Source organism: Epinephelus moara, chromosome 19, assembly GCF_006386435.1.
Source record: "Epinephelus moara isolate mb chromosome 19, YSFRI_EMoa_1.0, whole genome shotgun sequence".
In the NCBI taxonomy this organism is placed as follows: Eukaryota; Metazoa; Chordata; class Actinopteri; order Perciformes; family Serranidae; genus Epinephelus; species Epinephelus moara.
Genome location: NC_065524.1, coordinates 23,109,349 through 23,133,944, shown reverse-complemented (window position 1 = coordinate 23,133,944; position 24,596 = coordinate 23,109,349). Strand labels below are relative to the sequence as shown.

The window sequence follows — 24,596 nt, the reverse complement described above, 5'->3', positions numbered from 1 at the left end:
ACACAGACCTGTCCTGTCTATTTTTGTATGCTGAGAACCATTTCCCTCAGTGGAAACAAAGCTTTTATTTACTTTCATGTCTCGGATAAGAAACAATAAATTGTGAAGACAATAAAGCCCCAACTGAACTTTACAGCACTTAACAGAAACCCCACCACTGACTAGCGCTTTGGAGGTGTAACTGCAGAGTGACACAGACACACCACTGCACAAGTATAAATGCTCACGAGGGTGTAGGCCTCGTGCGTAGGCTACAGTGCAGTTGTGACAGTTATTAAACAGATGTTTGGATATAGTTTTGCTGTTGTTAAATGTGGTCGCCTGTGACTTCAGTTCATGTAAATTGTTCACCTTTTTTTGGATTCTCCATCAACCATGGAGGCATATGAGAAAAACAATGTTTTCTCCACACGTTTTAAGTAACATGGTGTTAATTATTTATATATAAATTGTAATTTTGGGGGTGAAGTTTTCATTTGCTGTTTTATGGGATGTTCTGTGAAAACCTGTTTCTTGGCCAGGACCAGTAACTTCCTGGAGTTTCCACTTGTCGCCTTGCAAGTGGACCCAGGATAGAAACAGTCCAGCATAGAGCCATTTTGAATTAAAGAAACAAGATGTTATGTGTTTATTAAGAGGTGCTCAGAGTAGATTTTGTTACCTTCAGACAGTGCCAAGCTAGCTGCTTCTCACTGTTTTATGCTAAGCTAAGCTAACTGGCTGCTGGATACAGCTACATATTTACTGTTTAAACATAAGAGTGTTATTGATTGCCTCATCTTACACTTGGCAAGAAAGCGAATAAGCGTGTGGTCAAACAAATATCAAACTATTCCTGTAAGTTTTTCATTCATCATGTCATTAATGATGTTTTTAGAAACAACATTCTTCATGTTCAGCCTGGCCAGTGACCTCTCTGAATATTAAGAGTGCATCCACTGACTTATGAGGTAAGGTTGTGTACATTCTTGAGCCTGATACCTGTCTTAGTGCCTCCAACTCCTCACTGGCCACCACCCTCTCTGAAGAGGTGTTCTTCAGTCGGGCCTCGGCTGCCTCCAGCTCTGTCTGCAGCTTGTCCAGCTCCTTGATCACCTGGTCCCTCTCGCTCATGATGAGCCGGTACTCGTTGAACACCGAGTCCCTCTCCTCCTTGTACTTCTCGCAGTCCTTGGCCGCCTTCAGCTGCAAGTTCTTGTAGCGCGTCACCTCCGACTGCAGGCGCTCCATCTCCCTCTGCAGTTCCTTGTTCTGCGCCGAGGACTTGTTCAGCTCCTGCTGCACTGAATCAAACCTGGGGAGGGCGGAGGAAGATGGTAAGCGTTTTGGCGAACAATTTTATGAGATGCTCATATTAAATAATGTGCTGGCTGCAGTTTGACTGTAGCTCATATCAGTGCGTGTTCCTATGTGTCCCCCTGGACCGAATCAACATTACAATATTTACTGCCTTTTTTTTTTTTTTTTGGAATAACACAGTGGTCTGTTTTATCTCATGTGGTCTGTTCTCTGCATGTGCGCAGGTGATAAATGCTTCACCTCCTCATCGAGGTGGAGCACTGCTGCTGGTAGTGCATGGCCGAGTCTCGCTGTTTGAGCAAAGCGTCCATCTGCTTCTGCAGCCTCCGGTTCTCCTCCTCGGCCTGCTCCAGGCGGCTCAGGTCTGTGTTGTGGTTAGCCACCTTCTCACTGTAGCGCTTGCTCAGGGCATCATACTCCTTCTTCACGCCCTCCAGCTTGTCCATGGCCGTGTCGTACAGTTTGTTTAACACCTCTGATGAACCCTTCTCTCTCATTACCTGAAAAAAGACGACAAAAGTCAAATGAAGTTTCAGTTGAAAGCTGGTGACAGTGTTCAAAGTGTTGATGCCATCAGATGAAACTGAACTAAGCCTGTGTTTGCTGTGCCCCACCTTGGCAGCAGATGGCATCAATGTGTAGGTTGGGTTCTGTTTTTAGAGCACAAGCAAACCCTGTGCCAGCTCAAACAATGGCTTTTTTTTAAAAGTGCAAGTTCATTTCAAGAACTCCATTTATGCACGTTAAGTAAAACTAAATGACTGGCCTGCAAAATAACCATTTCATGTCTGGAGTGTGTCCTTCAGAATGAAGAATTACTCACTCTCCGTGAGGCTGTGTATGTCTCATTACTGCAGGTCTTGCTGATATGGCCCTCCTGATTCCTGACAGAGCTGCTGTGACCCGAGGGCTGTATTGACCTCGTCCGCACAGCACACACAGCAAATGCACTGATCTTGTAGCTACATGGTTTGGGTCAGCGTGCCCTTTGCCCAAGCCAAAGCCCTTTTCTTCTGCGCTTGCCCTTTTCAGAATTGCTCTGTATGCATTTCCCTCTGCTTGGCTGCCCTGTGCTCTTAACCACTGCAGTGTTCCCATGGGTGCTGTGTGAGACAGTGCTGCGTAGTAGTCCAATACAGGTCACAGCACCCTTGTGCTGTTTAGAACAAAGTAAGGAAATATTGTTTGTTGCTCCAAAATTATGACTTCAAAATATAAAGAGGTGAAACCTCAGCACTGTTACAAGTATGTGATGCAGTAGCAGAGGGACAAACACTTCTGGGAAAAAGCAGTTTGATTTTGTGTATTGGCTCCAGCATCTGTGCCATATCAGTAAATCTCCTACGGCGATTCCTGCCCTTATAACATCTGGACGGCTACAGCACACACCCACATGCGTGTCTCTGCCTGTGCTTGGATTTTACCTGCTGCTGCTGCAGCCGCAGGTCCGCTAACTCTTTCTGGTCTTGACTGTGCAATCGTTTGAGCTCCTCGCAGTTCTGTTTCAGGTGGTTGTGCTCTCGGACGAGTTGGGCGTTGTCCCTCCTGAGTGTCTCCATCTCCTCCTTCAGCTGCGTCTGCTCACCCAAGACGCGGCTGTGCAGCATGCTGAAGGGAGGAAGCGCACAGGTACATAAAGCAAGATACACTGTACATGCAAATATACGCAACAGAAACTTAGGTATCAGAAACTTAGATTTAATGTTTTTAAGACCTTTTTAAGATAATTTTTAACCAAATTTAAGACTGATTTTCAAACAAACATCTCTTTTTTATTCAAGCAATGCAAGTAAGTATATATGTGGTGCAGCAGAAGTAGGTTTTATGTAAAAATAGTTATTAGAGTGAGTTAGGTTAATCAACATTTTACCAAGCAAGTGTAAGTATACAGTAAAAAGACAGTATTAGGTTCAGTCTTAAGTTTAAAGATCTGTAACATCAGAAAAGTGGACTTTCATGCAGAAGAGCTTGACTCAATACGACAAAAAGTAATTTAAAAGTTGATCAATTAAATTAGATAAAATGGTTTTGGCAATTAAGATCTCACAGATTCAAATTTTAAATGACATTATGACTTTTAAGACCTATTTTTTTATGAAATTAAAGACATTTTAAGACTTTTTAGGACCTGCAGACACACCGTTTGATATTTTTACCAGGGGCTTAAACCCAAACAGGATTCTGCATGTATTTTGCAACATGTAAAACTTAAAAAATAAAGTGATTTCAGTGGTGATCTTAATTTAAGTTTTTTTAATTTTTGGTTTGAAATAAAGTCATTAATTCATTACCTCTCTAGAAATTTCTGGCCATTGTGGGGAGTAAAAACCTTAACTTTTATGTTTGTAATATCATTAACTGATGTGCTTTCATTGGAGTGATTAAAATCAAAACTGTATGAAGAATCCATGTTACCTATATGCTGTATAAAATGTCTGCCTGATTCGCAATTAGCTTAATTTGACAACTTATGTTTTGCTTCTGTCATGTTAGAAAATATTCCAATTAGCTAAACACTCTAACAGCTAATACACCGTATGATCAGTCTCTATGCTCCAGAAATTTCGCCTAGGCTTACGAGCTGTTAGGCTGAATAATTCAATCACATAAATGTCTCCATTTCCAAGCTTTTAAAACCATGCATGTCTTTTTTTTTTTTTTGCAGTGCCAATTCCCTTTCAATGTGAAAGCCAGCTGTAGCTCCGAGGGATGTTCTTTCAATTAGGTTAATTGCAACACCATGCCAGTATCTGCTACAATTCCAGTAAAAACAATGCAATAAAATGTAATTATTTCTGCGCTGAAAAGCGGCAGGTGGCAGGTGACACAATGTGCATCCTACACTTACATCATTTGCACTTCAGTAAAGAGTCCTAACACACAGTCGCCACTGCTTTCGTATGGAAATATAAGCAGCTAGATGCACAGCATACAGGCATATTATGGGTAAATATTTAAAAGTGAAGCGCTGTGAGAGTCCTTCGTTGGCAACAAGAAAGGGAAAGGTGCCATGACACCTCACAGGAGAAATACTTACTGGTAGAAGTCAGCCTCTTTCACAGCTTCCTCACACCTCTTGAGCGTTTTGGTGTGCTGGTTCTGGAGCGACTGCAGATCCGCCATGGCCCTCATGCACTGGCTTTTCAGACGCTCATAGTCATGACTGGCTTTGGAATTTGGCCTTCAGGGAGAAAAGCAGCAAAGGAATCAACCCTCTATCCAGCAGCCTTGTGCTGTAATGTGGCCGAATGCCACTCAGATAGGATGTAAAAGACTGAGCTGACCTTCCCCTTTTGTGAGAATTCATAAGATACGAATAAAATGTTCCACTGGATGTAAACAGCATTAAAAAAGTATGCAGTGATGTAAGCAAAGCAGCCTTCATATCATCTGTTGCACAAGAAACATCTGGTAACTCGAGCACATTAAACTTAATTAAGCAGCCAGTGTTAGAGCCCTCTCTCTGCGAGGTAGAGTCAACAATATTCCAGACAGCATTCCAGAGTTAGTAGATGAAAACATGGCAGCCAGGAGTGAGGACACTGACAGTCTAGAGAGAGTAAACATTAGCAGTCATAAACTGTATTCTAAGGTCAAAGTCAGTAGCTGAATCTGATGTGTTCCATTTAAGCAAAAAGCATCTATAATCACAGCAGACAGATTTATAGACATCGGCCAAATTAAAGTGTTAGCAGGAGGTTTGAAAAAACAGTAACAACAACAACTTGGCAGGCAGGCCGGGATTTGCACCTGCAGTCGTCGAATGTGGTCCCGGGCGATGCCAACGCCAGACGCTTGCGGAGCTCGTCCCTTTCCCTGGTCACCTGGCGGAGCTGGAACAAGATGGTGTCCAGGTTGTCGCCGGATGGCCGGTTGTCGTTGATGGCTGGGGGTGGGGAGGACGCTTCACCGTTAACGGGCGAACCTGCAACAGTGAGCACATTACCAGAGGCTAGGACTGTTGATCAGCACGCACTGGAAAAGTTTCCCCCTTTAATTCAGAAGAGACACCCAAATGGACACATAACTTATCAAAGAGTAACCTTGCATCACATTTTAGTATTAGGAAGCAAAAGAGTTGAGCCCTGCCCAACATTCAGGGCAGCAACTGCCTGTTATATAATCTGCGAGGGGGTTTCCGTGACAATTTGCTGTAAATTTGCAGAAAATTAAGTCAGATCTACAAGACTACATCATCTGTAATCTCTGACATGAACATGAAAGGAGCAGATTTGCTACTTTCCGTGTGCTTCAAATAAGAGTAACTACATATTCTTTGATTCAATTTAAGCACTCGTGTTTGGAGCACTGAGGCATCTGAGATCTTTGTAAAGGAATAATGAGTCCACACTGAAATACTTCATTCATAGTGGTTATTTTCAAGGAGAATTCATTTTCTTTACCCTGGCCTTATGTTTCTGTTACAAGATCTGTTCCATTCTACCTGTTGTGACTGAGATTAAAATTCACCTAATGGATTTCAGGGTGTCTACAGGTTTTAGACACTTAAATTTAATGCTTTTTGAGACCTTTTTTAAGATAATACATAACCAAATTTAAGACAGATTTTGGACAAAAAATTTGCAGGAAAGCCCAATCAGTCTTCTTTCAGCATTGGCAGTATAAACACAAAATCGGGGAGTGCGGCAAAATGCTGCCTACCTACTTTTGTTTATACAGAATGCGCCTTTTCAAGGCAATGGGGGCATGAGCAAGTAACAAAACGTGTTGCTCAGCGTGTGACGTAAACAGTGACGTGGGAGGGAAGCCGCAGCTGGTCAGTCCTTCGGCGATTCTCTCGTAAGTCGGCCCGTCCTTCACCGTCCCCGTCATCTGACGGTTAATGGCCTCTTCGTTTGCGAGGACAAGAAGGGCGCACAATTCCTTGTTTCCCCAGTGGCTCATCTTCATAGTGTCTGTCAGGTTTGTGTTTCCCTCTTGCTACTAGCTGCTCGCTAATTTCTGCTATCAGCTGTTTCCTGTTTATCAACCGCCAGTGGCTCGCACGTGTGGCGTCATCAACAGCTCCTCCCACAAGTCATCAACAGCCTCAGTCTGTTTAAACTAAAAGGGTTACGCCAATGTGACTACAAGGCGGAAAATTGGGCACCTCCAATCAACTTGTCAGTCCAGCTGTGTGTGTCTAAACGCTCGCAGCTTGCCGGCAAAATGGCCCAACATTCGCAGAAAATCTGGCAGTGTAAAAGGGGCTATTGTTTTTGCATCCAGGCATTGCAGGTTACTATAAAGCTAAGTATAAATGTCAGTAGTACATATGTGGTCTCCTGTGAAGTAGGTTTTATGTGGGAATATGGTTGCAAGAGTGGGTTAGATCAGTGGTTCCCAACTGCCCCAGGGTCCAGATTTCTCCTTAGTCATTAGTTCAAGGTCCACACAGTTCAATATATTCAGCGTCATACAGCCATACAGCGATTGGCCGTGTCGTCAAGCTNTCAGTAGTACATATGTGGTCTCCTGTGAAGTAGGTTTTATGTGGGAGTGGGTTAGATCAGTGGTTCCCAACTGCCCCAGGGTCCAGATTTTTCCTTAGTCATTAGTTCAAGGTCCACACAGTTCAATATATTCAGCGTCATACTTGCGTTTGGCCGTGTCGTCAAGCTAGTTTGCTGTCTCTGTAAAGTAGCTGTCCGTTAGTTATTTACTCTACAACAGGAAACTGCACTTCAATTGTGCCAGAAATTAACCGTACTTCAAAATAAAGTGTGTTTTGTCCATTCAGAATGGACCAGCGACCCACTTTTGGACCGCGACCCACCAGTTGGGAACCACTGGGTTACATGAATCGACATTTTGCCAACTGTTAAGTGTTAGTCTTAAGTAAAAAGACGGCGTTATGTTCAATGGTGTGAGAAATGTGGACTTTCATGATGAAGAGTTTAACTTATTTTGACAAAAAGAAATTAATAGATAGATAAATTAAATTTAGGACTATTTATGATTGTTCAGGCCCAGTATTTATAAAACTGAACTTAGACATTTTAAGGACCTGTAGAAACTCTGTAATTTGAACAGACATTAAAATAAAAATAATTTCTTTCACTGTGTGTCCTTGACAGTTTCCAAATACACACACTCTGACAAAAAAAACCCATCCGTCATTAAGGAGTCATTTTCAGCCTTGTTTTCTTCATTGAAAAGAACACCCACGGCAGGAAATCTGAGGATTATGTCCATCTTTGGCTCAACATTTGGCCCTTTTGTAGGTTTATGTAACACAGCTGAGTCATTTGGACCTTTGTCAACACTAGGGAAAGGCAAACATGGCTTCCTTAAGGAAGGAGGAAGACATTAGGAGAGTGTTTTTTTGTCCCAATGTGGGATTTAAAGGAAATATAAACTTCCTAAACTCTGTCCCTGAGCAGACAATCAGGAAGTGTGCTAATGTCAGCGCGAACAGCATCTCACAAGTCATAATGCAGCCGTGCAGATTTTTCCTCTGCGCCGTTAGCGTGTGTTTGGAGATAGTGTAGAAGCTGTCTGACCTGGCATGACACACACAGCATAACAGGCATCATGGGTCCTTATACATACCGACACTACTGAGGGAGCTGCTGCTTTCTGAGTCAGAGGGCATAGTGGAGAGAACGCTGTACGTGGAACCTGCCAAGACACAAAAGGCCAAGAGATACATTTAGATATGCAGCACTGATAGATTGATTAACCAATTAAACACCATCCTGGATTAATTGCCTGTATGTGGTAAGGAATTAATATTACACCACCAGCTTCATATTCCCTGCACAGCTGTATGATAGATTTGGTGCAGGGGTTTATACTTGGAATAATAACTTCAACGCTCCTTCTTAGGGGCTCTATATTATCACTCCAGACTGCCGTCGTCATTAAACCTCCTTTCCCTCGCTGTGCACTCTGCCTTGCTTTGATGTATAGTCCCTGTATGTTTCTGCTACACAGGCAGAATGTCACGGCTGAAATGGGATTTTCTCTTTTTATGTCAAGCACATAGAGAGAGAGGGGCAGAGAGAGACAGAGAGAAAATGGTTCTCTTTCTGAATAGCTGTACACACCGTTAAGCTGGGGGATATTTCACACGGGCTACCACAATCCATAGGAGAGGCTATGCAGGTCCCCATTATGCTGCAGAGTCCCTGCTCCAAAGGGCAACAGAAACATGGCCGACAACATGGACAGAATGTTTTTTTAAAGGCTTGTGCTTATTGCTGAAGGCAACACCTCTTGTATTGTACAGTAAAAGCTCAGTTTGGATCCATATTTTCCAGGAGGAGCAGATGGGTTTTACTTAGATTTCTCACACATCTAAACTTGGTGTGCTGCCATAAGACACTGATCACCACAATGTACAGAGAGAAAAAAATGGGGAAAAGACACAAATGAGCTACTGGTACATGGCTTTTAGTGAGTACAAACAATAAATGGTTCAAGCGTGTAGGTTTTATGTATGGGCATTTTTAGAAATTTCCATATTGGAATATTCATTCATTTTCTGTAATCGCTTATCCTGTTGGGTGTCACGGGGGGGCTGGAGCCTATCCTAGCCAACATTGGGTGAGAGGCAGGGTACACCCTGGACAGGTCACCAGACTATCACAAGGCTGACACATAGAGACAGACAACCATTCCCACCTACGCCCAATTTAGAGTCACCAATTAACCTGCATGTCTTTGGACTGTGGGAGGAAGCTGGAGTACCCTGAGAAAACCCACGCTGTCATGGGGAGAACATGCAAACTCTGGGGTTAAAACCCCCACCCTGGGTTTGAACCAGGAACCCTCATGCTGTTAGGCGACAATGCTAACCACTGCACATTAAATTATTAGAGAAATTGCAAAAAACAAAATCTAACGTAAAGTATATGGTTTGAAATGAAAAGCCAAGCTAAAATGCAGGTGGAGGCTAGGGTAAGCCTACCTTCAGTATTGCACAGACCATAGGCAATAGTTATGATACGCAAGATTAACATTAAATAGCTTGCACTGCACATTCATTTTGTTTATTTTGTCAGAATACTTACAAACATCACTCTTATATCTGGTCGCCATTTTGTGTGTAACATTAAGTCACGTGACATCTGACTAGAAATGTTGAACGTTATCTGAGCATACATGTGCAGATAGCAGATATTCTTACAAAGCAGTTACATCACTGCGTTCCATCCAAAAAAAATGAGCTTTTATTATAGAACAAGGTTATTTTTTATATAAGATACATATTTTTCTCTTACAAAGCAAACAAAAAGCAGTTACTCCATAAGTTGTATTATACTGATGTCCAAAATGAGTAAAAACAGCAAATCTTCACATTGACGAAACAAGACCCAGAGAAATGTTTTGAATTTATACTTGGAATATCACTAAAAATAATCAATTATAAAAATGTTTGCTGATTAATTTTTTTTTTGTAAATGTTTTTATTGATTTTCAATGTTTTTATCCCACAACAAAGACGCAAAACATGTATATCTGACATCAATTCAACCATTCCTCAACTGACTATAAAGAAAAACTGTTCACTGTGATTATTGACAACTTAAAATCAGAATCCCTGATTCCATCCATCCATCCATAGGATTGCAGGTTACGAGATACACTCAGGTAAAGGAGGGAAGCTACCAGAACTTCACCAGATAATTGTATTAATCATTCAAATAAATGTAGAGAGAGAGGGAGGAAAGAAAGAAAAGAGAGGGAGAGGGAAAAAAAACCTCACAAAAAAACCCAAACAAAACAAAAACAAACTTTCAGTTTAGCTAATGGCGGAGTAGACAACTGTCAGAAGAGCTCTGTTGCGATTCGACATTTATTCAACAGTTGCTATATTTTTACCCATCTAAGACTTTGAGAACCCGCTTCTAAAACCCACTGTATCCAGTTCAACATGGGCAAAATGACCATAACCAAGGGCAAAAACAAAACAAAAATGAGAGCAACGGCAAACAAGATGGCAGCGCTGATGACTGTCCAGCTAACAGCGACGCAGCACAATCCACCGGTATCTCTGGCTGATACAAAAACTACTCGCAAGTATGGAGGAGCGAATCATCGCCAATCTGGCGGCACAAATCTCATCCAATCATGCTTCTATTGCCAGACACAACCAGTCGATTCAGGATATTGAAACGTAAATGAACGACTTCAAGGAGAGAATCATGATTCATTTCTATCTGTCACTGACGAATTGACCAATCATTTTAGGTCCAGAAAAATTCCAGGAAGACCTGTATACACTGGCAAATAATGGAGTTTTAAACCAGCATAAAACCAGCACAGTGAGGCACAGATAATACTAATCAAATGTGATAAATGCACGCCAAACACATGGACAAAGTCTTCCTGTGCGCAGGGTTTAAGAGAGCGGGGGAACGGTAGCTGGCTTTGTCAGCAGCAGGCAATAGATTGACGCCAACTGTTCTAGATCTCCATCTCTGTCCTTGCCTCCCCACTGGGTTTCGCTACAACTCTGGCTCCAGCCCTCAATGTGTGACAAGGCCAAGCCTAATTAACTATGAGCTCTGTGCGACTGAGCCACTCCATCTTAGGCCCCGCAGACAGTGGAGAGGAGAGGGGGGCAAGAGGGGAAGGCATGGAGCAGAGGAGGACAGATGAAAGGAGATAGCCTAACTAAGTCGCAAAAGAGATAAGGAGGGAGGGTGTTTGAGAGACAAAGAGGGAGAAAAAAAGAGAGAGAGAGAGAGCGAGGAGCAGGGCGGAAAGGCTTTTAATCTGTTCTGACATTCCCTGATGCTCAACACTTTTACTCTGCGAAGGGCTCCGAGCACACGGCTTTGATTTCATATTGTTCCATCAGACATGACGAGAACCACTCTGGGGCTGCGCAGCATTAGTCCTGTACAATCAACACGGCTATGCAAAAGGCTCTTGCTCATTTCCATGGCTGCATTGAAAAGCAACAACTGACTCCTTGAACCCAGCGTCTGACTGACGAGCTCTCATAGTGGAAGACACTGAGAGGTATTATGCCATCTGAGCTGAAGGATTAAGTCTTTTTAAAATTCTGTTCAGACTCTGTAAAGCTATGTGCCAGAGGAAGAAAAAAAGAGCTGTAAAATGCAGCTTCTTGAATGTTGTATTTTGTGGTTTGGAAACCAAAACACTCAAATAAATTAAAAACCCAGTAATCTCCACGGCTGAGGACACTCGCCAATCAGCAGGCAGCTATAACTCCCACGAACGGCGCAATTCTGGGACAATCCTCGGTATCTCACAATCTGATTTGGCTGCGAGGACGACTGCGTGCACCAAAATTCCCACATTTAGATCAGTGTCACGGGCTGATTAGTTAACCCCGCAAGCGCACCGACGAATGCAGTATAGATTTGCATGTCGGATACAAGCCAGCTATCTGGTGGTCGATGGGTCAGCGGCATTAGCCTTTTCCAAAAGGCTTTTAATCATCGATAGCAATTAGCACCAGCCACAGTCAGTGAGGCTGATCATTTGTAAACAGGTTCACCGCATCAATAAAGCAGGCATCCATTAGGGTAGCATGGATCTGATGATCTACAGTGGGGGAATCCGCTTGCCAAAACACAGTCAGATAAAACAGATCAAAGCTGAGAAATCGTACCCAACACACACTTTTAAAAGATAGACACATCATGGCAGGTTTTAAAGGAGCTAATAGATATGTATGTATGTGGAGTGAGCATCTACTGGCTTCCCTACACTCTAAGGTGAGAAATATTCCAGTGGAGGACCTGAGGCAACAGCAACAAAGGCCTGTCGCTGTGATCTAAATAGGTCAGGGGAGTACTCGCCCTACCTAAGGGGTTCCACTTCCCCCACGCTCCTCTCCTCCGCTCTCTCCTCTGCCTTCCCTCCCAATCAAGCAATGTGCTCAGCAACCAACAGTTGCTTCAGACAACCAGATTATGTTCTCCGGCACATAAAGCAGGATGACATGCGTTGCCATGGTGAAACCGGATGAGAGGAATAGTAAATTCTGCAGCGTGGTGGAAAAAGAAGAGCATGAGAGTTGGGGAGGCTGGTGGAAGAGAGTCTTATCAAAGAAAGATGCAAAGTCTGGCTCCCACCGTCGGGTGAGACTAAATTATTCATCACTTCCAGAAAATTCTCTTATCTGACGATGAGAGCGTCTCCCAAAACATAAAAAACGTATGATTATCATCCTGATTGGACTCTGCTGCTGCTTCAAACTCCCTTTATCGGGAACGTGTTGACAAGCCTTGAAACTATGGATTCGAAGCAGCCGAGGCGTCTGCTCTGTTCCCAAGAACGCGCAAGACACCATTTTCAGGGCCACTTGGTAAAAGAACAGCATTAGCATTCCAAAAATAATACTGTGTGCTATTCTTTATTAGCCGCTGTCAGCTCTTCTCACTGTCAGTGAGCAGCAGTGATTAAAAAAAAAAAAAGGAAAAGAAAAGAAGTCACACACCAAGAGGCGAGTAGCGCCTAAATAGCCTCTGTGGTCTTTCTCCTTTTGTGTCCTCAGCTTCACAGCCATTAAACCACAGAAGCGCAAATAATAGCAACACTAATAATACGCTTGAAAACTACCCACTCATTTTACAGTGTGCTTAAGAGGGGCCGAGCAATGTGTCAGCAATAAGCCAGAGAGCATCTCACAACTCTAAATCCTGGCTGTGGTTCTGCTCACAGTATGGAGGATGTAGTTCCACTTAGTGATGCACACATCCCACCTGCTACCTGCTTAAACTCAGGATGTTCACAGATAGTAAAGAGGAGAGAGTGGAGAGGTGTCAAGGAATGTGGGGGAAAAGGGGAAAGTCATGCTTATAGCGCATTATTGCTGTTATATTATTATATATAACTGGATTAGGGTTGGGCAATATATCGATATTATATAGATATTGTGATTGACTAGATACTGTCTTAGATTTTGGTTATTGTAATATTGAAAGTGTTGTCTTTTCATAGTTTTAAAGGCGGCGTTGCAATAAAGTGGACCGTTCTAGCTGTTTTATTATAGAGCTCCAACAACTGTCAACTGTTAAACTAATCAGCAGCTAATTGGAGCCCAGAAAAAAAATTCTCTGCTTTCAGCTTCCTACATGTGAATATTTTCTGGTTTCTTATCGACAGTTCACTCAACTATGAAAATATTAGCTAGTTGCCTTATTCTATTATTTGGCTTTACCCACTTAGTCATTATATCCACATTACTGGTGATTATTATCAAAAATCTAATTGCGTGACCTAAATATTTTGTGAAAGCATCAATAGTCAAACCTACAATATTGTCACACTATCAGTAGAGGTATCAAAAATATCGTGATATTTGATTTTCTCCATATTGCCCAGCCCTAAGTTGGATTAACATCTAAGCAGTACTTTAATATTGTAGGTGGTCATGGTGGAGCTGATTTTAACTGCTGTTTCGTAGTAGTGCGAATCATCAGAGGCCCTGCGACACGATATTATCACGATACATAAGTTGCGATAAAATATCATTGCGATTTCAAATATGATGAAATAAAATATATTCCAATATATTGTGATTTGTTACCCTTTTGTCTACTCCATTTGAATATTTTTTAATGCAGTAAATTGGAATGGTGGAATTAACTCTTATCATGATGGCCTACTGGCAGATGCCGACATAAAATACAATGCTTTTCAAATGTGCACATCCACTGGTCAAATAAGAAAACTACTTTAAATTTGGTTACATGTAATACATGTTATTTTTATTTTTATGCAACATTTTCAAACAGAACCTTAAAATTCATCCTGCTTTAACTGGCTTGGAAGATGCCTACTTCGACTGAGTCGCATAATTAAAGGTCTAGTGTGTAAGATTTAGTGCCATCTAGTGGTGAGGTTGCAGAACTGAAACTTCTCCCATGTGCCAAGTGTGTTTGAGAACTACAGTAGCCAACGTAACAACATTTATCTAGAGCCAGTGTTTGATTTTTCCATTCTGGGCTACTGTAGCACAACATGGAGGACTTTGTGGGAGAGGACCCACTCCGTGAGTAGATATAAAGGTAATGAAAACAGAACTGTTCTTATTTTCAGTTGATCATAAACTAATGAAAACATAATTATAAAAATGATATACCATTTCTGCCAATAGATACCCCTATATCCTAAATGCTGGACCTTTAAAGCTTCATCTTATCGGCCTGTCATATCAGCAAAATTGCTTTATTTGGGGTGATGGCACTATTTTTTTTAAAGCCTTTATTTGCCAATACCGATGATGTGCCGATATTATCACTCATCCCTAATCGTAATCTATAACAATGCATCATATTCTATAAACTGCATTATATTCCATAAACGGAGAGCAGTAGTAGTGGTGCCTGATCCTCACCACAAAATCTATGTGAAGTTTAAATTATGGTTACTGCATCTGAAAATCTGCTGGAAAAAAAAACAAAACAAAAAAAAACAACCCACAACATAAATTCCCTTGTCCAATCCCCTCCCTGTAATCTGGGACTTCCAGTGAGCCATGTAGTGGGCCAAACTTCTGGGGAGGCAATGACACCACAGTCCAAGATTCTGGGCAACGGGCCAGTGAAGCCTTGCTGCGGGGGTAAAGGATTGATCATCTGATTTAAGGAGTCTACACTGAGCATAAACATGAAGACATCTAACATGATGACTCCATGAGGCAGGATTACTCCACCGCACGCACACCGCCTGACTCACAGCTCCATGTTCATCTAGGCCTATGGTCAAAACCCACGCACCTTTCTCACTCATAGGTCCAAGTCTGCCCTGCGGCATGTCTCAAAATAAGAACTGTCTTACTCCTGATTGAAACGCGAGATGCAGACGCAGACTTATAGTCATTTTGGATTTGTGTAACACTCTGGGACATGAGGTGAAAAAGACGTGTGGAAGAAGACCTAAAAAAGGTCCTTCGCCTTGAGCCCAGCGGACCTTTCAGAAGTGCTGAGCAGCGCCAAAGTCCAAAGAGAAAAAAAAGCCCCTGAGTGCAATCCAGCCCCAGCCTATTATCAGCACGCCATAATGGGTTTCTCTCTGCAAAGAGCCCTACCTCAGCATAAATGAGACATAATTTTGTTTTTGAACAGCTTGCCTGTGCCAAGGGTTGGGTCAAAAACTAAAAGGTGAAAGATGTCTGCAACATGTCCTCCAAATGTTCTGCTACTTAATGTTGCTAGTACAAATACGAGCTAAAACACTGCCCCCCCCAAAAAAAACCTGTCTGTGTGGAATAAACCCACTGCTGGAATTTGGGCAATTTTTGTGACATTCCTTTCATGTCTAATCACAGAGGAGGCTGTGTTGATTCAGACAGCATTTTCATAGTGCATTGAGATAATTCAGTGATTAAACTGCTCTATAATTTTTTTAAAAGGTCACCAAGAGAAAGGAGTCTAGTGCGGAAGAATAGTGCACATACTTATTAGTCGGAGCTAATGCTGCAGAGACGACAGATGGGCTTTTTCCTATTGTGTACCGCAATTATGGGGAACAAAATGTGTTTCACTACACTCCCATATAGCCCACCGGATGATGTTAAAGCTTGGTGACACATCTGAATGATTCTGGCTCTTCCATGCTAGTAAATAATTGTATGTTTTTAATGAAGCATGTGCACCATCAGAAAGCTGCCTTTGGCATTAATGTTTTCTTCATATTTCTGACAAGTGAATCACCCAGATGCTCCTAAACAACCCAGCAGACAGGAACCAATCATTGAAAAATCTAGTCTGTCTCATTTGGGCTTTGGCTCCTACTCATGCCAATATCAAAAATATGAGCACTAATTGTCCTTCGGGGCACTCTGGTCAAAACACAAGCTATCGTGGCTTATTTGTCACAACATCCAACCCCAAAATAGTCAAGTGACATCTCTTGTTCTTGGTACCAAATGCAACAATCGTCAGCATCGCAAATTTGACCTGGCATCAGGTGCCAGAGATTGGAGGACAGACGACCGCAGGTGTAGACAGAGCAGATAAAGAGGTAGAGAATTAAACAGATGGAGAGACAAGGCAAGCAGAGAGTGGTAGAGAAAGCTGGGACACCATGATGGGAGGAGAAGAGAGGAGGGATAAACAGAAAAGACAGCAGAACAAAGCACAATACAGCAGAAAAAACAAGGTCTGGTAGAGGTGGGGGTGGTAAGACAAGGAGAAAAGCTGTTTATTTCCATGACTTCATAGCACTGGTAAACATTTAGATGCTGGCATTTCCCCCTACCTTGTGGGGTAATTAGAAAGTGGAGGAACATGTGTAAAATGGTAATGAAGTCCCGCTCCACAGTACAGCCTCCTGGCTGTGGTTCGCATATTCAGCATGTAGATAAACCTGCCATCAGACATTAATGCTTAAGTGGAAAAATATACAACTTCCACACTATAACGATGCTGTGTTAGAGAACAATAGAGTTGCAATGGAACAATAACACCAATGACCTGGTGAGAGTACTGAAGACAATCTGTCATTAGCCTGCGTCACTCTCCAGCCTTGATTAGATGGATTTACTGAGCAACGTTATTGACAAAAAAAACCTATACCATTAACACTGCTAATTACGACTCAACCAAGGCTGCCCACAACTGATGATTCCATTATCTAGATTCCTTTTTCAGTCATTTTAAATTAGAGCTGCGACGATTCATTGATTAATCGATAAGTGTAGGATTGGAGTTGTTGTTCAGGATCTGAAAATAGAATTTAATGGCTAGATTATTTGTGTAGTTTTGAAAAGTCAAGGCGTTACAGTTTGAGAGTCCAAAGGGGGAGGGTACTGCGGATCTTGTAAGCTGTGTTGCATAGTCTTGCTATTGGTTTGATGGCTTCCTTTGTGGTGATGGATCATATGGGGAGACAGTAGGATATTGCCAAGAGAATGATTGCATGTAGGTATGTGTCTGAAACAGTAGGGGTGAGATATGGTCTGATCTTGTTACGTACAGTTTCAGGTTGAGCTTCTTTGTTAGGTTCTGTTGTGGTGTCGATAAGTGAGATGTGAGTCAAGGACTACTCGAAGATATTTGTAGATTTCTGTGATGCTGGTTAGTTGTGGGTTTATAAAATGTCTTAAAAATGTACTCAATTTTTTTGATGGATTATTAAATTAGTTGGCGATTAATTGAATTGTTGACAACTAATTGATTAATCAAGTTTGAAACTCTACTTAAATGTGAATATCTTCTGGGGGGTTTTTAACTCCTCTGTGGCAGCAAATTGAATATTTTTCAGCTGCAGACAAAACAAGACATTCGGGAAAGACTAGATATCATCTCATTTTTTAATATTGTAAAATCATAACTGTTGTCTATTCATAGTTTTACAGCTAGCATTACAAAAAATTGATGTAATTTTGTAAACTTACTGGACTATTACAGCTCTTCTATTATAGAGCTGCACAATTGTCAACTATTAAACAAATCGGCAACTAATTTGATAATCATTTAATCAGTTTGAGCAATTTTTTGATCAAAGAAAGTCAAAATTCTCTGCTGTCAGCTTGTTAAATGTGAATATTTTTGGGGGTTTTTTTTCCTCCTCTATGCCAGTAAACTGAAGATCTTTGGGTTGTGGACAAAACAAGACATTTGAGGACGTTATCTTGTGTTTTGGGAAACACTGATTGACATTTTTCACCATTTTCTGACTTAATATAGACCAAACTACTAATCGATTAATTGAGAAAATAATGGGCAGATTAATCAACTATGAAAATTTTTGCTGCAGCTCTATTTAAAATGGCATGTTTTGACTCATCAACAGTCTTAACCAAATATATTCAATTAATAGTCATATAAAACTAAGAAAATCTTAATTCTTTTTTCTTGATCAGTACCTTTAATGTTACTGTTCAACGCCTGCTTCACTACACTGTTGGCTTACTTAAATCGCGAGATAACCTGGCCCATTTCAACTGCGCCCTGCATTAGTGGTTGTACAGAGACACTGCAACGCCATAAAACTCACACGGACAACTCATAAAATGTGATCTACTCCGATGGCATCAATCACACCCAAGCAGAAACATTGCTGAAAAGCAGATGAATTGATGGCTTCCTCTACACACGAGAAGGGAATAACGTCAGACTACAGGTCCAAAGAGTGGCAAGGGGAAAGAGAGTGGGGCGATGAGGTGAGTGGCAGTGTGCGTCACTGGGTGACAGACACTGACGCTGACTGAGAGGGAAGAAAGTGAGGCCAGGTTCAGCCCATGGGAGATATTTAAGAGCAGCGGTCGTGACAAGAGCGTCAGGGTCATAACTCACTCTGTCTGTCCACTGTGGTTTATGGAGTGGGACAGAAACTGGTTGACAGAGGAGAGGAGAGCACCCCCCCCTCTCCACCAACACACACACACTGGCCTATGTCCTAGGCTGCTGTACACAGAGCAAGCTGCTGACTGGGCACTTTGGGCCTGCTCAACTTCTCAACAAAAGGCCTGTTGTCTCCCTCTCTCTTGCTCCCTCTTTCTATCACCCTCCTCTGTCTCTCTGGCGTGTCCCTCTGTTTAAGTGTGCGGAGAAACGAAACCACTCAGCGGGGGGAAAGAAATATAATGAGTCAGAGAAAAGAGAGGGAAAGTTAAAAGGGATGGACGGTGACTCAGAGAAAGAGACAATAAAGCAACGGGAACGAGAAACCGAGACCATGGGAAAATAAAGCCAAGCAGACAGCAAGAAGAAGAAGACTGTGGACGTTGCATCCTGTCAGGGGGAATTGTGTTGCCCTGCTCTCGGACTGACTTTAAATCACTGTAGCAGGCCCTCGAATCTGAAAAGAGAGGGGGGGGGTGTGCAGGTACATCTTCGTACTCTCTTCAGCTACTCCACTCCTTCAGGTATATTGTCCATACAGCACAGGGGGGGATGAGCGCTCAATCCCAGGCATGAAATCAGCTTGATTGCAGCCGCTTGGATTTGTGAAATGAATTCAATTCGGTTTTGAGAACACAGAAATGTGCTCTGCAACATCACTTCAGTCATACTCATTATTCTGAGTGAATGATCTGCTCTGCAGTTTAATCAGAGTAAGAGAATTGGTTGAAAAAAACAAAAGGAGTGAGCCACAGTCGCATGCTGATGCACAAAAACAGGCTAAATAATGAATGATTTGTTTGTATGTTCTCCACAGCAAATGTGTTGCCAGCGAAACACTAATAATTTACAGAGCCTGAGCTTCCAACAATCGAGCATCTGTACACTTTTCCTTTGGGGTGAGGATGCTTCTTTGGAGTTTGGATGATTTCATAATGTGTGCGTGTTCGGAGGCTCAGCTGGCAAAGGAGGCGCATCTGAGAACAAGAGCAGGCAGGCAGCATGAGAAGAGGATGAGTTGAGAGCAGGTTGCTATCAGCAAGACTCATCACACACACTCATATTCCCTTTCTTCACACACCCTGCGTTGTTCACACACACACACACACACACACACACACACACACACACACACACACACACATCAGGGCTCTGGAGAGTTCATCCCTCTGAGCTGTATCTAACAGCCTCTTCGCCTGGAGGTGCTCAGTGAGTGGCTCGTCTTCGGTCTCTCACAAGTGTGGTTAAAAAGTGGTAATCGCATCAGCCGAATCACTACACTAAAGATAATAGCACATTAAATAAAAACACACACACAACACTTGAGTCAAAACAGAAGGAGCCAAGAGCGTGGCGGCTAACACTGAGGACTGTGGAGGCATGATAAAGCGTGTCTCGCACAGAGTTTACACCAGAGAGACGAGAGCAGGGCCTAATCCTCTGTTGAATAACCACAGGCTGACTTGCCAGACTCACTACTCACTACTGCTCGCTCTCTCCCAGCACAAGGCAGGTCAACTCCGAGGCCCACTGGTGCTACAGTCTGTTAAAGGTGTGTGAAGAAAAGCCAAAATCCGCATTGTCAAGACCAGCCAGAGTCAAGGGGCTAACAGAGGGACCAATTTTGCAGCTGCTCGCAGGTAAACAAGTGTCAGAGTGTTTCAGAGCATTTCAGGGTTGAGTGTTATTCTGCAGCAGCAACACTCAATACAAGGAAGTAATAAAGCTTAAGGAAGCATTAGCGATCCAGTCAGCAGAGCAGCAAGACACCAGCTCAGCATTACCTGCTATGGTCTGCTTCATAGTAGTATACATGCATCACATTGTGTTTTTAAATAAAGCCTCAGCTGTGTTAAAATGATCTTTATGGGTTCACACAGGGAATATGTCAAAGAGAAGCATTACTCTGCATCTCCTCCCCACTTTCCAGTCTCAAGGCTCATCCTGCATTCAGGCCCTCGGGGCATGACGCTGGTTGTGAGTAAGCCACTGGTTTCAGTCATTCACACAAAGCAAAACAGGCAAAACTAGACAAGGCTTTTACACTTGGTTGCCTTTTGTCTCTGTGCAACAACAACAACCCAAAAAAAAAAACACTGGAGTGGAGGCAGTTTGCTGCGAGGACACGGTGCAAAAATCAAATGACTTACAGTGACTGAACTAAATTAAAAATGTAGCATTAATGCATCATGGGAGGAAACATAAATCTGGAGTTTGAGCTGTTATTGTTGGGTGGTTTCCTCTACAAATGGACTGACACAAACCATGTTTGTGGTGTGTATGCATGAATGGACAGCCTGCACGCACACACCCATGAGCAGGTCGATATGGACCAACATGTCAGTGGTACTACGGTTGTCATGGAAACAACAGGCTACCCTAATGTAGCATAACCATATCATGCCACTGATAAACTGGAGTGAGTGTTGATCCTGGTTTTTATTCTATCTACATTTACTATACCTGCTCACACCAACCCTGCACTATGGATGTGTGTGTTGCAGGTGCTGGGGTGAGCCTGTTAGGGCAGAATATAGTCCTGTGCACTCACGTCTACAGGTTAATGTGAATATTTAAAGATGCAAGCTTGTGCATGTGTTTTGCAACAGAACACACACTCAGTGAGCTCTGAGTACAAATGCCCTTGTAACCTTCACATGCACCTTTATTACCATTTTATACAGATTTTGGTTAATAATAAATCCAAGCTTTGCTGTGCTGTGGTGCAGCTATCCACACACACGGTCTCCCTGCGCCAGACCACCCAGATAGCACCCACATTGGGGGCTATGCTGTGGCTGCTGCTCTCTGGGTTTTAGCCTCAAAGTGAAAGCCTGTGTGTGAGGGCTTGTGTGCTGCAGGTCTTACCGGTGGAGTGGTCCACAGGTCCCCCTCCGTTGTTGCTGAACAGGGCAGCGTACAGGTCAGGGTATGCCTTCTCCAGGGCCACACACAGGTCGAGGAAATGGTCGCTCTCCTTGTTCATGAGCATCTTCAAAAGGTGGTCTACTTTCTCGGCGCTGGACGAGCAGTTCTGGTCCAGCTCGAACCTGTCCAGCTGGCTCAGGGTACCGGAGACTATCAGCAGCTCGATGACTCGGTCCGCATCTGTTATGGACTCCAGTAAGTTCTGGTGGCACTGGTCGAGCAACTCTTTGTGCTTTGGCTCCATGGCTATCCGCTGTAGTTCCGTAGCTTCCCAGCTAACCCCGGACGGCCAAGTGGATGTAATATCCTCACGGATCAAAAGTACCGAGCGACTACTGAACTCAAGTCACCGCGGCTCGCAGAAGTTAGCCGGAGCCACCGCGGCATTAGGTTGCACGGGAGATAAATTTTTATAGCATATTGAAAAAGGCACAAGAAGCCATATTTGTTGCCCAAGGCTGTTGACTGCACTAAACAGCGATACATTTTCCCATCTTACTCGTGTGTGGCAGTTCAGGTCGTTTTCTGCTTCCTGTCGGAGTCCGCCGGAGCCCAAGACATTCCCGTCTCCGTGTTTATCATCCAAGGCGCCCTTTGACGATTCAACTGCTGGGGAAACTCACGTAACTCCGCCGATGAGCCTCAGTTACACTGTATCTTCCGCCATGTCTGAGCAACTCAGCAGCTGCTGCCCGCTGTCAATCAACGTGCCGTTCAATGACCATATAAGGAGAAAGGGGCGGGGCTTGGAAAGGACACGCCCGTTTCTTCAATGGGCGTACACATCACTCCGTAGTACGTCGAAAATCCCAGGCGGAAAAAATGAGAATGGGCAGAATTTGCATGAAAATCTGGAGATGTATTAAAAATATCGACGTAGTGGTAAAGCTGGGTAAACAGTGAACTCACCCGGAGAGTAAAGACACCATTTATAGCCTGTTTACAAACAAACAACGATGGTACTATTCCCTACAGTGCTTGAATGTAACACATATATGAGTATTTTCATTTATTTTATTCATTTTTATACTAATAAAGCCCAGTTTTGACTTCAGTGCATTTATTTTACAGCCAACCTACTTAATAATTTGTGTATTTTACATACAAAACATATTGATATCTGCAGCATAAAGTCTGTCCTCAACTTTATTTATACAGCACCTTTCATACAAACATGCAGCCCAAAGTGCTTCACATGGCAAAACTGGAGTGAAACAGACACAAGACAAACCAACCAAAACAGAACAAACTAACAAAAAGATGATTAAAACTCCACAGAATAAAAAGAGAGTAAATAAATACATACATACAATAGAATAAAAATGGACAGGACAGATAAAAGAAGGTAAAAACCAATGGTTAAAGCTTAAAAATCAAGACTGTAATGTTACTCCCCAGCCTCTGCTCATTATTCTTAGAATATCTGAGACCTTCAGAAAGCTAAACACGACACATTTCCTCATAACGGCAAAGAAATTAATTCTCATTTTATGTAAGAGCACAACTGTCCCTACCTCTAAGATGTGACTAGAGGATCTAACTAACACACTTTATTTAGAAATGGCCTGAAAGACAAGCTTCAACAATTCAGTAAAACCTAGAAAACCCCCTCATATCATATCTTGCAACTACAAATCTAGTACAACAGTCCAAACCATAGCACACACACTGTACAACTGGGATGACTGAGGAGTGATGGGTCTTTGTGAGTGGAGGGAGGTGGTGTGGGTATTGGAGGGTAGACCTGTGATTATGGGGATAATGGTCAGCTTGTTATTGTTTTCTTTAAAAAAAATTGCACTGCATTGCAATTGCACTTTATTTTTCTTACCTTTGTACCTACTGCAACATTTGACCTCCTGTTGATCTCTGGGTATCATGTACAACTGTAATGTCCAGGAAAATGAGCTTTAAATATAGATGTGGACAATATGTGGAATCCATCTGCTCAATAAAAGATATAAAAAACATATAATAAGTTGGTAAAACACAGTGATTAGACAAATTAAATGACCTAAAAGTGTATTAAATAATAAAAAATTACAACAGCACAATGTTAATTACAGATTAATGCAACAACAATAATTATCCAGTGATATAATATATAATAGCATAATACTCGGGAGCATTTCTCTCTGCATTATGAGTACGTGTATGAGATAAAGGCTACATTTTCAATACATTTTTTAAGAGATCATAAACAACTCCCCTTGAAGTACAGTATTATGTTTCTGTGTTATATGTGTAAGCAGTACATATGTTATTGCTATTTTTACTTTTATTATTTATTATTTATATTATTTTATTTTTATCTCAGGTATTTCCTGCTTTGAAATTATATTTAATTTCTTTTGTCTTCATTGGTGTTTTTTATCTTTAGTGATACTTGTTTGGAATTTTTCCTCTTTTTCTTTTCTTTTAATATTTGTTTGTACATTGGCGATAAGCACATACATGTCTTTAATTTCAGTGTAAGGTGGGGTCCTTTTACAGACCCTCAGGTATTTTTTTGCTTTGTTTTATCCCATCTGTGCGTTTCCTTATGTCACTGTATTTTTTCACTTTATATTTAATTTCATCATGTGAACAAATGAAGAACTAATGCAGGAGGACTTGAGGATGGATGGATGGATGGATGGATTTTTGCACAACACAATACATACAAAAACACAGATACACATATGTATAGAGAAAATAAATAAGAATAAAAACACACAGCACAGAAGATGAAATATGAAATGCGAGCAGAGGGTGAAAATGTAAATAAATACAAATGCAAATAGGGTGAAAAATACCCTAAAAAATTTAAATGCAAATTGTGCAAGGTTAAAATAAGCGGTGACTGAGTGACAGTCCAGCAGCCTGGAGGCAGGTGAGCAGGTGTACTAGTTATGGAGTATTTATACTTGAGTAAAGGATCTTTATACTTCCTCCACCAGTGGTAATCTGTAATCTTTGTATAAATTCCATCAGTGTGATGCAACTCACCATATCTCCATGCTGCATCAGATGAATTTACGCCATAAAAACATATTAAATACTTGATGAACTGAGTCATATTGATCCTTTCATCATCATCTTTTGATTTAACACAGA

At 42.1% G+C, this 24,596-nt stretch overlaps 1 protein-coding gene across 3 annotated transcripts in view; it reads right to left on the bottom strand.

Annotated features, from left to right (window-relative positions):
• Window positions 1–22,212, bottom strand: part of dlg5a (discs, large homolog 5a (Drosophila)) — a 48,076-nt gene extending 25,864 nt beyond the window's left edge. For 2 of the 3 annotated variants that reach the window (XM_050071384.1, XM_050071386.1), the window contains exons 1-7: window positions 21,441–22,212; window positions 7,852–7,920; window positions 5,050–5,224; window positions 4,337–4,480; window positions 2,724–2,907; window positions 1,540–1,799; window positions 982–1,294 (exon numbers count right to left, since the gene is read on the bottom strand). In XM_050071384.1, coding sequence (XP_049927341.1) covers window positions 982–1,294; window positions 1,540–1,799; window positions 2,724–2,907; window positions 4,337–4,480; window positions 5,050–5,224; window positions 7,852–7,920; window positions 21,441–21,744 — 1,449 coding nt within the window. In that variant the 5' untranslated portion in view covers window positions 21,745–22,212. The remainder of the gene's footprint in view (window positions 1–981; window positions 1,295–1,539; window positions 1,800–2,723; window positions 2,908–4,336; window positions 4,481–5,049; window positions 5,225–7,851; window positions 7,921–21,440) is intronic. The other variant, XM_050071385.1, reaches the window with a different exon arrangement.
• Between the last annotated feature and the right edge of the window lie 2,384 nt (window positions 22,213–24,596).